The sequence below is a fragment of the Marmota flaviventris genome, chromosome 19, assembly GCF_047511675.1.
Source record: "Marmota flaviventris isolate mMarFla1 chromosome 19, mMarFla1.hap1, whole genome shotgun sequence".
Classification (NCBI taxonomy): domain Eukaryota; kingdom Metazoa; phylum Chordata; class Mammalia; order Rodentia; family Sciuridae; genus Marmota; species Marmota flaviventris.
The window spans coordinates 13,509,914-13,522,512 of NC_092516.1; the positions used below are offsets into that span (position 1 = coordinate 13,509,914).

The 12,599-nt window shown below is 49.1% G+C and overlaps 1 protein-coding gene across 2 annotated transcripts in view; it reads left to right on the plus strand.

The window, feature by feature from the left end:
* Vps35l (VPS35 endosomal protein sorting factor like) overlaps positions 1-12,599 on the plus strand; it is a 100,484-nt gene that overhangs the window by 43,513 nt on the left and 44,372 nt on the right. For both annotated transcript variants that reach the window (XM_027940760.2, XM_027940761.2), the window contains exons 15-19: positions 4,416-4,462; positions 5,234-5,345; positions 5,753-5,869; positions 7,254-7,307; positions 8,735-8,815. In XM_027940760.2, the coding sequence (XP_027796561.2) occupies positions 4,416-4,462; positions 5,234-5,345; positions 5,753-5,869; positions 7,254-7,307; positions 8,735-8,815 (411 nt within the window). The remainder of the gene's footprint in view (positions 1-4,415; positions 4,463-5,233; positions 5,346-5,752; positions 5,870-7,253; positions 7,308-8,734; positions 8,816-12,599) is intronic.

Here is a 12,599-nt window from a genome sequence, read left to right on the forward strand (position 1 = left end):
CCTTAGTTTTGCCAACTGTAAAATAGGACTCAGCAGGACCCTTCCTCTGCAGGCCACTGCGGTGGTGGCTGTCACAAAGCACATCAGCATGGTGTTTGTGGGTGGCCCAGCAGGCCTGAAGCAGATGGCCCAACTGACGTGAAGGCCAGGTGACCAGCAAGGGGAAGGGCCTGTCCACAGAGTAGGCCACAGGCGTGGGAGGGGGGGCCCGTGTTGCTGGGAGTGGAGCAGGTTGCGCTGGGCCAGCTGCAGAGGCCTGAGGGGCTGTGGCGAGGGCAGGGAGCTCCTGAAGGGCTGACCGGGAGGGCTTTGGAGAAGGTGCTCTGGCAGAGGCCCCCGGTGGACAGGGGAGAAGCCCCCAGTGAAAACTGTGCGAACCCAGGAGGTGGATGGAGGAAAGCGAATTTCACCATCAGAAAAAAATTGCTAGTCAAAGTACAGAGTCGAAGTAAGAAAGGCTGGAGGCCCAGCCCGGGAAGCTGGCCTTGGCAAGCTGTGGGCCTTGGCGTCACTGGTGGACTCCCTTCCCGCGTTCCTCCCTCCCCGCCTCCCCGTGTGTGTGTGTGTGTGTGTGTGTGTGTGTGTGTGTGTAAAATCCTGGGAGTTTTTCCCTGTGACTTTATGAGCTTCCCTCACTCAACCTCCTCGTGCCTGCTCCTGCCTGTGGTCACGTCACGCTCGCTCTGGCCATTGCTGGTCACACCAGTGAGCGAGTAAAGGGAGTGAGTGGGTCAGACATGGAGCGGGGTGGGCAGCGGGGGAAGGCTGAGCTGCTCTGTCCTCTTGGCAGGGGGGCCCCCCATGGCGCTGTGCTCGGTTGTCTCCACCGCGTGCCCTTATCACCCGCTTGACAGGCACCGAGGCATAGAAGCTTGCCTAGGGTCCGGGGTCAGGCCACTTGGCCTCTTGGCACAAATCTGAAACCAGGGATGTGGCCTTGATCTGACTCTTTTTCTGTACTTCTGAAGTAGGTAAATAGGCCCTTAAAAAAAACCAAAAAACAAAACAAAAGCAAAAAAAACCTAATCCAGAGGTGGAAAAAGGTAAAGCCATCAGGTAAGTGTGGTTATCCAAACCCACGCATACTGATGACGCGTCGTAGAATTAGACCCAAAGACGGAAGAAAAGTGTGTGCAAAATAGTTAACGGGATCGTGGCAGTGCCGAGTCGTGGCTTGACAGTGCACAGGTTACATAAGATGTCACCTTTGGAGGAAACCAAGTGATGGATACTGAGGACCTCTGAACTATTTTTGTGATCGCTTCTAGTCTATAATTAGTTAAGAAGTTGCTAAGCATCCATCAGCCCAGGGGAAGCTTGGAAACTAACCTATCCACGGTGGGATTCCTCGGCCATTAAACAGGATGAGGTGTCTGGGCGCAGTGGCGCACACCTGTAATCCCTGTGGCTCGGGAGGCTGCGGCAGGAGGATCCGGAGTTCAAAGCCAGCCTCGGCAACTTAGACCCTGTCTCAAAATATAAAAAGGCCAGGGAGGTGGCTCGGTGGTTAAGCACCCAGTACCAAAAGGTGGGTTCCCGTGTCCTGACCCAGGAGGGGGTTCCCACCCTAGATTCTTGAGTGGGAAGAGCATGGTGCAGCCCAGCGTGTGTAAGATCATCCTGTTTTTGTAGATAGAAAACAAAATCTGCCGCTGCAGTAACAGCCGTGTACCTGCAGGGCGTAGGCACAGTCCAGGAAGATGAGCAGGGCGTGTTGATGGTGATCCCGGGGCCTGCGGGGAGGGAGCGCTCCCGCTGCTCGCGGTACTGCTTGAACTTGGGTCTACACTCATTTCTTATTTTTATAGTTTCATAAAAACAAATGTCGTGTAAATAAATGAAATATGGGGCCAAGAGCAGCAGGGACGATGGCCTCAGGGAAGACGAGGCCACCTTGCCCAGCCCCAGGCTCCGATGGGTCTGGACCAAATGTGCTGGGCCGTGAGCTCTGCGGGGCACCACGCAGGCGGCCAAGATGTTTCCAAGATGCTATTCATCTGGTTCTTGCCAAAGATAATCAAGCCTGTCACTTCTCGGTGAAAATAAATAAATAAAAACAACCTCCAACAGACCTGCGTGGGATCCAAAATAGTTGGCTCCCTGGATCTTATGAATGTCCCTGTATTTCTATACGAGATGGTCTGTGTTTTCCCTTCATTTCCATGCATTTTGTGTGTGTGTGTGTGTGTGTGTGTGTGAGAGAGAGAGAGAGAGAGAGAACTTTTTAATGCCTTTTTTCCTTGTTCTAACAAGTGTTTTTTTTCTCTTTGTAGTTATACATGACAGAATGTATTTTGACACATATGTGGAGCATAACTTCCCATTCTGTGGTTGTGCGTGAGGGGAGTGAAGCATGTGTCTTAATGTTTATTGTTTTGTCCATACGTTGGCGTTTGCCCCACTTCGTCTTTGGAAGAGCTGGGTCGCGGCATCTCCTGTGCTGGGTGTGCTGCTGCCCTGTCGGTGATCCCCTGTGTGCTGGGGAGTACTGGTGTGATAATCATATAGAATGTCTTCCCTTTCTCCAGTCCTTTCTAGAATAACACTTGGGTATTGGTATTGGTGGTCAGAACAACTTTTCAAGCATAACTGTGCCATGGGTGAGGTAGGGAAGCCGGGTGACATGATCGATTTTATGGTCAGCTGAGGTGTTGTAGCTAAGGAACAGACACGTACTGAGCCTACAGGTGTGGTTCAGTGCCTCCTCCCCATGGCAAAGGTGGGCTCCGGCCAGGTGGCCTCCATTCGCCTTTATGCTCTGCCTTCCCTGGCTAGTAGCATGGTGGCTGCAGTTGCTCCCACCTTCACATCCTAGCATGACGACCCAGAGGCAGAAAGGGAACCTTCAATTCCTTGGGTGCCTGTTTCCAACAGGGAAACCTTTCCTCTGAGCCCTGGGAAGACTTTCCACTCCATCCCAGCAGCTGGGAAGGGTCGTGTGTCCATGTCTAACCCCCTACCCCAGGGAAGGGGCGTGAAACCACATGGTTGGGTTGGTCCTGTACTGGGCAGCTCCGGCTCTCATACAGGGAGCAGGCACTTACCTCCTCACAGTTCTGGAGGCTGCAAGGTTAAGGTCAAGTTACGGCAGGGTTGGTTTCTGGTGAGGCACCTGTGCTTTTGTCTTTGGGTGTGCACACACTTCTCTTCATAAGGGCACCAGTCCCTCCCTATGGCCCCGTTTACCCTTAGTGTCCCCCGAAGGCCCTCTCTCCAGTACTGTCATGTTGGAAGTTGGGGTTTCTGCGTGTGGATATTAGGAGGGACGTAATATAGTCCACAACAGGACCCAGCCTGACTTACTTGGGCCAGAAGCTGAAATCTGGATAAAGTCAGTTCTGAAGCAGTTGTGACAGATCTTCAGGGTCGGCTGTCACCTAAGTGATTCGGGCAGCATGGAGGACATGGAGGGCCACAGCTAGGAAAGGCTGAAGTGCACCGAGAACCACTCAGAGTTTTGACTTCAGGGCCCACTTGGACACCAGTCACATTTCCCCTGCTTCCGGGAAAGTGGCTTAACCTGTCTGATCTCCTCACCTGCAGAGCGGGCCCAGGTCCAGCCTCCCAGGGCTGTTGGGAGAGCGAATGTAGAAAGGGCCTAATGAGGCCTGGTGTTCAGCTTAGTGTCCAGACTGCTGGCATTGGGGTTGACTTTCCCCAAGCCACTGCCCGAAAAGGACACATTGATTTTTTTTTTTTAAATAGGAGCCCTTTTGATGATACGTAATTGTCTTGAGATAGCTCTACAGCCATTAACAGTGTTCCAGTGAGCAACCTGTTCACATCCGTTAGGGCCTGGAAATGTGAAGAGCGTGGCCTCTGGTGCTGGCCAACTCAGGGTCACACCTGGCTGCTGTCGCTGGCTGTGTGACCTTGGGTAAAGCCTGCCACTGCTCCATGGCTTGGTGTCTCATGTGCAATGGGAGAGCAGAGTGCTCACCCTGTGGGTGGTGGGAGAGGCCAGAGCATGAGTGTGAGGCTCTGGCCCAGGGTGTGTGAATTGTATCACCAACCACAGGCACCTTGGGAAACGAGGAAGAGCTGGTGATCAGAGGAGAGGTGGGAAGCAGAGTAACGTTCATCCTCATTCATGCCCTGGGCACAGGAGGTGCCTCTCATCCTTCAGTGACCCTGTAGGTGGGATGGTGCTGCCTTTGTTCTCTGTAAGGACAAAGCTGGTGTCTGCCAGCTCTCCCCACTGGCAATTGGTGATTTGAACCCAAGTGTGCCTCATACCAGGCCCTGGCTCTTGTCCATCGTACCAAATGCCATGAAAGTGTTCCCCTCCCTGTTCCTACTAGTCACTGAAGTTGTGTAAATGGGCGTGTGCTTAGGTTTATTTTGTAGAATGACTGCGTTTGGAAATCTCTTAGAAATGTGGCTTTAGCCTGATGATTTTCTCATTAACCTTCTAGGCTCTGCTGACTGAGATGATGGAAAGATGCAAGAAGCTGGGAAACAAGTAAGACTCACGTGCCTGGGTTTGCAGTGGGAGCTGGGCCCTGTCTCTGAGCTGGGCGGGCTTCCATGGGAGAGGAGCTGACAGGGTGGATGGAGTCCAGTGGTCCGGCCCTAGATCCCAGCTCTGTTCTGTCTTAGCTCTGGGACCTTGGGCCACTTATTTGGCCTCTCTGGACCTCAGGCTCCTCGTCTGTAAAATGGGCAAAAGAGTAGTCCTTTCCCCATGGGGCTGTGTAAGTGGCAGGGCCAGGATAAACTTGGTCTCTCTATGTCCTGGGTATATGTGGTACCCCTCGGCTCCGTTCTTGGTGGTAAATGTATGAGCAGCCTTGAAGGGGTGTTGTTCACTGTGTCCCTACTGCCTAGAGCACAAGATCTCTTTCATAAGAAGTCTTTCACGAGAGATGTGGTTATGTGTTTGCAGCAGAAATCAGTGCTGTTACTGGGTAATTAGTTTTATAACTGCACCACCCCATTTGAAGAGTCATTTCTGTTTAAATGGATTGGATTGCTTGGTAATTTACCTGTCCATCCATTCACCCATCCACCCACCTATCCATCCATCCGTGCAGTGAATTCAGCATTAATGGAGTTCCAAATGTGCACAGATACTGGTGGTCCACAGATGGCCCTTTTACTGTGGTCTTGTTTTGTTTTTGCAACCTTATCATTAAAGGGCTGTCAGCCCCCCTTCCTGGCAGTATACACCCTCACGTTAAAACAGCTTTCGTAAGGGGGAGGTAGACTGACTTGGGGCCTCCGTGTCTTGCAGCGCCTTGCTATTGAATTCTGTGATGTCAGCCTTCCGGGCCGAGTTCATCGCCACGAGATCTATGGACTTCATTGGAATGATCAAAGAGTGCGATGAGTCTGGTTTCCCCAAGGTAGGCTCTAGACCCATCTCCGTGGAAGAGCAGATTGGCAGTGTCTACCCCATCTCTCCTGAGAATGCTAAATCTATCAACTAGCCTGCTGCAAAGTATTTAGGAAAAATGTTGGTCTTACATCTTAAAAAAAAAAAAGAAAGAAAAGAAAAAACTTCACTCTTAGGGAAGAACTTTGTCCAGCAGGATATTATGGCCCACCAATTAGAAAAATGCCCAGAGCCAGGTCTTTATTATGAGTGTCTTAGTGTTGCTGGGGTAGATCTGTAGAACTCACAAGTCTGGAGCATTTATTTATTCTGAGATGGGTTAAATGTTGTAGCCTGCAACCTTTTTATTTTTGTTTTTAAGCCTTGGTTACTTTAATTTAAGAATTCCAGCAATATAATCATTGGTACTTTTTTTAGCATCTCCTTTTTCGATCACTGGGGTTAAACTTGGCCTTGGCCGATCCACCTGAGAATGATCGACTTCAGATTCTCAATGAAGCTTGGAAAGTTATCACAAAATTGAAGAATCCACAGGTAGGTGACCATTCAGACCTTTGATCAACTGTTTTTTTTTTTTTTTTTTGGTCCCTAGGTAGCTAGACATTTTCTCTTTTAGAAATGATCTTTTAATTACAATTCTGGGCTTCTTTGGTTTGTATGGGTTCTTTGGGGTGTGGTAGTGGGGACTGAACCCAGGGATACTCTACCACTGAGCTACATCCGGATTCCTCTTTTGAGACGGGGACTCTCTAAATTGCCAAGTCTGTCCTTGAACTTGACCCTCCTGTCTCAGTTTCCTGAGTCGCTGGGATTATAGGTGTGCAGCACGGCACCTGGAGCACTACTGGTGTTTTTAAAGAAGTCTTTATTGTTGACCTGGATGGTGAACTAATGGCATTAAATAAGTCATTCTTTGACTTTTGTATCTCGGTTGCTGTTTCATTCTTGAGACCTCAAGATGCAGCAAAAATATAAAATCATAGATATTTGAAGCTTTGAAAGGCCTGTGACTATGCAAAAAACATCCAAAACACAGCAGTCTGGAGTATTTTACTTTGAAATTACCAATTGAATAGAAAATTCCTAAACTGAGGGTCAGTGGGCAAGCCAGTAATTAGCAAAAGGAAAATCCAGTTCCTGGCCCTGGTGTGGGATCACCTGGAGCATCGTCCCTGCACTCCCAGGTGGAGGAAGGCTTGGGATGATGGAGAGACTAAAGTCAGTTACCGTAGTGATGGTATCAGGTAAGGTTGGGGCTCATGACTCGCCATCCTTTTTGGCATCATGCCAGTAACTGCTGTCGCTGCCAGTAGGGAAAATGGTGTTGGCTGATGGGCCCCACAAGCAGCAGGACGGACATCACTGTGTCTGTCCTGCTAGCAGTGAATGCATGAGGGTAAGGAGCACTGGAGGCAGGCAGTCACCAGGAGGGAAAGGGCAGGTGAGCGTGTATGTGCAGTGTTGACCAAGGTGTGTTCAGAACAGCGGCTGGGCTGGGGCTCCGTGGCGGAGTGCTGGACTAGCACCAGCAAGACCCTGGGTTCCATCTCCAGCACTGCAAAAAAAAAAAAAAAAAAGATTGGGAGCGGGGAGAATAATGGTATTAAAAAAAGGCAGAAACACATTTAGAGAGTCATATACATCGTCAGGGTCATTTAGGAGATCATCTTTAAACTTCATTGACTAAATTCCCCCTTTAACTCAAATTGGCCCACTAAAACAGTTTATTCAGGTCAGGAGATCTATTGTACGGATGACTCAAACTATGTATTTTAGGGTTAAAAATCTTGGTAGAACTTGAATGTTCTTACCACTAAATGTGGTGTAGGTGTGATAGGTAACGGCTGGAGAAAACCAGGAGCACATGCTGACCTACCGTGCTGCACCCCTTGTGAGATGTGTTACATTTTCTTTACAGGACTATATTAACTGTGCTGAAGTGTGGGTGGAGTACACCTGTAAGCATTTCACGGTATGTATGGCCATGAGGCGTTTGTGAAGGAATTATATTTTTTCACATGACAGCAAATGAATCTAGTTCAGGCATTGAGGTATTTCATAAGGGTAAATGTTCTCATAACCTGTAAAATTTGCATTCTTATAATAAAGGGCGATGGAGCATGAATGTGTGTACTGTCACTAAAGTGGTCCATGCTTACTTGTAATTCTGGGTAATGCTGAGTTACAGAGTTGAACAGCCTAGGATCCCTTAGGTGCTGACATGCCTAAGTGCATTGTGAATTTCCATGGAAGTTTAGAAGGCAGCCCCTCCCAGACATCTTGGATTACATGGGATTTTTTTCCCTGAGCAAAGATACTTCTTTCCTGAGGCATAGACTAGAAGCACAGTTTGGGGAATACTGGGCTCTTGAAAGAGCAGAGACTTCAGGAGTACATAGAAGCAGGTTTAAATCCTGTTAGGAGAGTTGTTTTAACCAACTCGTAAAAATTGAAGAAGAACATTATCTGGATGTATCTACTCCCTGCCACATTCCTGTGATGAAACCTGATTGCCAAGGTGACAGTGTCAGGGTGGATGGACCTGGGGCTGGCACCGCAGTGGTCTTGTACGTAGGCAAGTGTTATGTCACTGGCAGAACAGCAGCCCGTAGATGGTTGGCATTCTGCATCTGGTTCATGCCAGCGTAGTTGGAAAAAGAGAGATGCAGCCTCTGAGAGATGATTGATTAGGTGAAGAGGATGGAGCCCTCGTGAGCAGGGTTAGTGACCTTCAGCAAGGACTCACAGGAGCTCTTTGGACCCTTCCACCACCTGAGGACATGGCAAGGACACCGAGTCTGCCATTGCCTTGATCTGGGGCTTCCCAGCCTCCAGGACTGTGTGAGACGTAGGGTCCTGCTGTGTGAGTGATCTGGCTCATGGTGTTGGTACAGCAGGCGGGGCAGGAGTATCCTCCACCGGGTTCCAGTAACTTCCTGCACAGTGCAATTTTAATCTCATAGTTTTCACTGTTGTGAAAGAATGTTCTTTTGGGGACTGAATGTCGAAACCATTTTTACCTTGTAAGCCATGTAACAGGCTGGGTTTGGGCTGGAGACGGGACCCCTGATCCAGGTGACAATGGGGGTCAGTAAGCACTGGGCCCAGTATGCCCTCCAGCGGTGCTTCCCTGCCTGGGAGGCAGAAAGCACAGTGATTGTACCAGCACTTGGGAAGCAGGGACAGTGGAAATCTGAGAGCCTTTGGGAGCCATGTTCAGAGCCCCTGGGGGCAGTGGTGCCATCTCTAGGGCCGTGGTACTGGGCCAGGTGATAAGGGTGCAATTCCTCCCCTGGTATTGCTTTCATATCTGGACCATGTGTGACATAGTGTGAATGCTAGTCCTTTCCCTGGTGATTGCCAGTCAGCGTCCAATACTGGTCTGTTTCCCCCACTTAGAAGCGAGAGGTGAACACCGTTTTGGCTGATGTCATCAAGCACATGACCCCAGATCGTGCCTTCGAGGAGTCCTACCCCCAGGTAATAGATCGTCTCCACACTTGCAGGAATCTTGTTCTGTGGACTAAGTCACTGTTGCCTGGGTCACGACATAAAGTCGGGTAACCCAGGGTTTGAATTCCAGCTCCACCATGTCCTGGCACTGCGCTCTGATGGTTGCCTGGCCTCATTGTGCCTTGGTTTTATCACCTGTGAAATGGGGAAAAAAGCAGCTCTGCCCCCAGTTGTCAGGAGGAGGGGTTGGGATGTGACGTAGGGACCACTCGGCTATGGCTTGGCACCTGGCAGATGCTGAATGAGCCTTGTCATTGTCACTGTCACCACTGACTGCTGTGGCTGCTTTTCAGTTTAATTAACTCTGCATTTGGAAATAAATTTAAGCTTACTGGAAAGCTGAAAGAATAACTTGCTAAGTTGCTGAGGCTGACCTTGAACTTGGAGTGCTCCTACCTCAGCCTCCTGAGTGGCTGGGGTTACAGGCATGCACCACTGCACCCAGACCTGAGACTGGTTTGGAACTACACTTCCCATAAGGCAATTAGTTACATGTTCTTGAAAAGTATTTTGGTATTTTTGTGTTTTGCGATTTTAAGAATTTTTCACCATTTGCTAGTTTAAATGGTTTATCATTAAACTCACTGAGCAGCCCCTGCCAACGGGACATCATCTGGGCCCGATGGAAGTAGTGCAGCGTTCTGCATAGTGATTGCCTGCTTCGTCCTGGGTAAAGTCATTACATGAACGAAGCAAGCAGAGGAGATAGTCGTGTCTCCAGGAGTGCCAAGACCTCACGCAAGAACTGATGTGCTAGGGAAGTTTTGTTGAGGAAAAATTTAGTGAGGCCTTGACTGCTGGAAACCCAGTTAATTGAAGACTTTAAAATCATTATACTCTTTGAAGTTATCTATTTTAAGAAGTTAATTGCAAGGGAGAAAATAAGATCCTGTAATTCTGCGCTATCTGAAAGCAACTTATAAAAGATGCCCCTGAGTGTTGGACACTTAGGTCAGTAAGTGAAGAAAAACGTTTAAGCTGAATCACAAACTTAGTCCAAAACAGCCTGAACAGAATATCAAGGTCAGCCTGCCCAAACCGTGCATGCAGCAGCTAGCTGTTTGTGAAGAACCGCGCTCCAGTCAGATTGACAGAGTGGGGGAGTGAAACCTCATGATTTTGTAAAGGAGAGAGACATGTAAGAAAAACTTATCTGCTTACTTAGAATCAAAACCAGCTTGTTTATGCAGGCAATTCTGTTTATCCCTGAGGGGCCCCAGTAAGCTATTGCTCTATTACTCGGGCAGTTTTTGAATCTGTTCAGCCTCTGAATATTTATGTGCATAGTTTGTTTGGAGCCTGTGTTATATTTTGACTTTCTTATATGCTCTTTTGAAGCATTGTTAAAAGAAATGACAACTTGGAAAAGATGCCGGGGGTCCACCAGCCCTGGGGACAGCCATCCGAGTCAGTGGCGAACATACGTGCCCCTTGTTGAAGGCAGGACCGCCTCAGAAGAAGTAAACCCGGGTCTGTGGAGAATTGCTTACTCCAGATCCAGGACAAGGCGGTGTGGGATGAGCGTGGAGCATTTTCATAAGTGCCAGGAAATAAGGACGTGAGCAAGATCCAATGGGGACAAGCAGAAAGGGCAAGGCGCAGGTCCAGGGGCTCTCCTGGGCTTCGAGAGCAATTGGGGCAGGTTCTGACCCACTGAGTAGTAAGAGGAAGCCAGGGATCTGTCATTAGTGAACAAGGGAAAGGGGAGAGGCGAGCGGGGTCCAAATGAGACGCGGAATGAATGGTGGGGTTGGGCAGTGACCGTCCTGCAGCCATCACAGTGGAAACGGGCATCATCCACCCGCAGGCAGGAACCGCCAGCACCTGCCGATCCTGGAGCAGGAGGTTTGCAGCTCTCACGGGGTCTTCCCCCAGAGGATGCGTTAATTGCAAGGGAGAAAAACGGAGATATTGGCCATTCCTCACCCCGCCAGTCACTGTTCATATCACCAGGAGGAGGCCATTGCGTACCTGCAGGCGTGGCACCCTGGGCGATACGGCTCTCCTGCGTAGGACTGCAGCCGAGAATGCAAGAGCTGAATCCAATCAGAGGGAACGTCAGATGCCACCAAATTGAACATTTTGTGACTCTTCAAAAATATTATTGCCATGAGTGGCCAAGGTGGGCTGAGGGGATGTTCCAAGTTAACAGGGACGTGAAAATGAGATGGAATGAGCGATCCCGGACTGTCTCCTGTCCAGAAAGGAGAGAATATGCTCTAAAGGACTCGCTGAGGCCATGGATAAAATTGGACTCTGGACAAAGTTGGAAGTATTGGGATGTAGCTCAGTAGCAAAGCATCCCAGGTTCAGTCCCCAGTATCTCCCCCCCCCACAAAAAAAAAAAATCAAGTTTTCATGATATTGTTAATGTTCCTGAGTTTGGTAACAGCAAAGTAGAAGATATGATAAAAACTGAGCAGGCGCGTTGGTGCACACCTGTCACCCCAGTGGCTTGGGAGGCTTGCAGTCAGGAGGATTGCAAGTTCAAGGCCAGCCTCAGCAACTTAGCAAGGCCCTACACAACTTAGCAAGACCCCGTCGCGAAATGAAAAATAAAAAGGAGGCTGGGGATGTGGCTCAGTGGTTAAGCACTCCTGATTTAAATTCTTGGTACCAAAAAACGGTATTAAGGATGGAGGAACCTGATTATGCAGTAACTCACATGTGACTCAGAAAGAATGAATTACATAGAATTCAGTGTCAGTTTTTGATCACTGTCATGAAATACCTGAATAATCATCTTACAGAGGCTTATTTTGGTTCACTGTTTGGAAGGTTCCAGTGCATGGTTGGTTGGCCCCATGAATTTGGGGCTGTGGTGAGACAGCACGTGACAGAGGAAACAAGGCAGAATGACACTGCTTGTGTCCCAGCCAGGGAGTGAGGAGGGCACTGGGCTTCACAGCCCCGTCCTGGCCATGTCCCCTCTAACCCAAGGGCCTCCCATTGGGTCCTGCCCTCCAAAGCTTCCCCACCTCCCAGTGGCGCCACTCTGGGGACCAGAGGGTCACTTACCTACACCACAGCAGACACATTTGGCAAAAATATTTAAAATTGGTGGATTTGGATAAGGAATATACGGGAGTTATTTATTCGAGTTTTTCACCTTTTCTGTGAGTAGTTATTTCAAAATAAAAAATGTGCATGGACAGTGCTGACCAATTCTGCCAGTAGATGGATAAGCAAGGAGGTAAAGCAAAGGTAAAGTATAGCAAGATGTTGGCTTTCGTGGAACTGCAGTGGTGAGTGGGTGTGTGTGGTGTGACTCTTTCAGTATTCTTTGAGCATTTTCATACTGACTTGTAGAAGGGAAAATAAACCTCTGTGTGTTGCTGGGGACGGAACCCAGGGCCTGGCCATGCTAGGCAAGTGCTCTGTCGCTGAGCCATATCCCAGCCCCTAAACCTGTGTTTTTAAATCCCAGTCTACGTGTAACTGTACTCGAGTACTTTTAAAGCTTCGTTCCAACAGGGTTAGTTTCTCTGCTCTGGAGGCTCCTTAGCCAGACAGTGCTGTGTGTGAACACGCCCTGCCTCAGCCTGGCTGGCTCGCAGCCTGGAGTCCTCCCAGTCTGCTTGCCTGCCCCAGTGAGCACTTAATTATGAAGCTGGCTCGTGCAGCTTCATGTTGATGCTTTCAGAATGTAGGATTCCTTCACGAATGACTTATGCAGCAGTTTCTTAATTTAAACTGTTTGACAGTAAATTTTTGAGAGGCACCTGTGGCAGGGAGTTAGATTTACTTTAGA